The 2,403-nt window shown below is 53.8% G+C and overlaps 1 protein-coding gene across 1 annotated transcript; it reads right to left on the bottom strand.

Annotated features, from left to right (window-relative positions):
• Positions 1-1,326: 1,326 nt before the first annotated feature.
• LOC118159894 (coiled-coil domain-containing protein 81-like) lies at positions 1,327-2,258 on the bottom strand (the record flags this gene model as incomplete). The annotated part of the gene is made up of 3 exons (XM_035314425.1): positions 1,327-1,456; positions 1,717-1,802; positions 2,002-2,258. Coding segments are annotated over 3 exons (473 nt in total), but the record flags the coding sequence as incomplete, so codon positions are not given.
• Positions 2,259-2,403: the final 145 nt, after the last annotated feature.

Below are 2,403 nucleotides of genomic sequence, written 5' to 3'. Positions count from 1 at the left end.
TCGTAATAAAATTTCATTTGGACTCTTGTGCCTTCAATGAGGAGCACGCCGATGTCTTTGAGGACAAGGGCGATGTTCTCCCCCTTCCCCAGGCAGCAAGAGATCAGGGTCGTGGTGCCCTGGATGCACTTCTCCACTCTCTGCTGGGACATGCAGATGCTGGCGGCCACCTCAGCCACTCTGAGGGGCTCCAGCTCCTTATGCCCTGGAAAATGACATGAGAGGCATGAAGACCCCTGAGATCCAGGGAGGGGATCGTCCATGCAGCAAGGGATTAACCCGCCGTCTTACCTGGCAGGTACTCCTTGTCGTCCGTGAGGTTGTGGGTGACGATGAGGTTCCTGGCCAGGTGGAATGTGGGCATCAGGAAAACCACGGTCTCGTTCCCGTCCTTGACCCATTTGGAGCATAAAAGGACGATTTAGGTTCTCCAAATGAGGCTGTGGGCTATGCAAATAAGGCTTTAGATCCCAAAAACGAGGCTTTGGGCTCTGTAATGAGGGTTTATACCCAAAAAATGAGGCTTTGGGCTCTGTAATGAGGGGTTATAACCAAAAAATGAGGCTTTGGACTCTACAATGAGGATTTATACCCCAAAAATGAGACTTTGGACTCTAGAAGGAGGCTCAGTATCCCAAAAACGAGGCTTTGGGTCCTATGAAATTGAGGGGTTGGGCCCTAAAATAAGGGTTTGGGGCCTGTATTGAAGGCTTCATTCCTAAAAGGAGGCTTTGGCCTCGAAAGAGAGGGTTTGGACCCCCAAAATGAGGCTTTTGGCACTAGAAATGTAGGTTTGAGTCCCTCAAAATGGGGCTTTGTAGCCAAAAACAAGGCACTGGATCCTAAAGATGAAGCTGGGAGCTGCAAAACAAGGCTTTCAGCACCAGCACTGAGGCTTTGGAGCCTGAAAATGGGGCTTTGAACGCTAAAAGTGAGTCTTTAGGCCCAAAAACGAGTGTTTGGGCCTAGGAATGGAGGTTTCAACCCCCCAAATGAGGCTTTGGGCCCTAAAATTGAGGATCTGGACACAAAACTGTGGTTTGCAGCTTGAAAGGGAGGCTCTGGACTCAATAATGCGGCTTTCCACCACAGCAATGAGGCTTTGGAGCCTAAAATGAGAGGTTTTTTCCTAAAAATGCCAAGATCCAAAATGGAGCCTCTGGGCCCTACAAATACGGGGCGGAGCGCCCAGAACGAGGCATCAGGTGCCCAAAACTGGGGGTTTTAGTCCCAAAATGAGGCATTAGGCCCCCAAAGCTGGGGATTTTAGCCCCAGAATGAGGAATTAGGCCCCCAAATTGGAGGTTTTAGCCCCAAAATGAGGCATTAGCCCCCCAACACTGGGGGTTTAGCTTCCATATGAGGCATCAGGCCCCCTTCTCCTTTCTTCTTCTCCTTGCTCTGGGCCTTGCTGTGGTCCTGGGGTGCTGGTTTTTGCACGCTCTCCATTTGAAACCTGGCAAAAGAAGACATCAGCGTGACCCAGGGCAGGCCACAATCACCCGTTTTCGCCTTGCCATAAAGGCCCCGTCCCCAAGGACCGTCCTGGGAAGTGGGCTCGCCCAGCAAAGAAGCCCAGGCCTCGATGCGAAGCAGACGTTGCTTCAGTTCCTCCGTCTGTCCCACCACATCCACCTCACTGGCTGGGCACCCATGGGCGCGAGGAGAAAAGCGCTACTGAAGAGTAGCAGCGGGCACAGCCACAAATGGACTCACTCGGGAAAGATGATGACGCGGCCCGAGAAGGTCAGGGAGGCCAGAGGCTTCATCCGGGACACCAACATGTTTCTGAGCTGAGGGACCTGCAATGGAGGAGCATGGAGTTGGCCAATGTCCTCTGCCTGGCCTCCACTCGGTGTGGAGGAGACCGGGGCTCGGGTTGGTTGCCCACCCCAAGAAGTTGCCCGAGAGCTCCAACCCAAGAGGTCTTGGTGGGCCAAGGGCGAGCATTGCTACCCCTTCGTGAGGCTGCCCAGGCCGTGGGGAAAACCAAACCCTCACCTTGAAAACGGCCTTCTCAAGGTTCTCCTTCCCAGAGAGCATCTCCAGGAATTCGTAATAAAATTTCATTTGGACTCTTGTGCCTTCAATGAGGAGCACGCCGATGTCTTTGAGGACAAGGGCGATGTTCTCCCCCTTCCCCAGGCAGCAAGAGATCAGGGTCGTGGTGCCCTGGATGCACTTCTCCACTCTCTGCTGGGACATGCAGATGCTGGCGGCCACCTCAGCCACTCTGAGGGGCTCCAGCTCCTTATGCCCTGGAAAATGACATGAGAGGCATGAAGACCCCTGAGATCCAGGGAGGGGATCGTCCATGCAGCAAGGGATTAACCCGCCGTCTTACCTGGCAGGTACTCCTTGTCGTCCGTGAGGTTGTGGGTGACGATGAGGTTCCTGGCCAGG

The sequence above is a fragment of the Oxyura jamaicensis genome, unplaced genomic scaffold (genome assembly GCF_011077185.1).
Source record: "Oxyura jamaicensis isolate SHBP4307 breed ruddy duck unplaced genomic scaffold, BPBGC_Ojam_1.0 oxyUn_random_OJ72605, whole genome shotgun sequence".
In the NCBI taxonomy this organism is placed as follows: Eukaryota; Metazoa; Chordata; class Aves; order Anseriformes; family Anatidae; genus Oxyura; species Oxyura jamaicensis.
The sequence above is the reverse complement of the archived record's forward strand: the minus strand, read 5'-3'. Positions and strand labels throughout refer to the sequence as shown.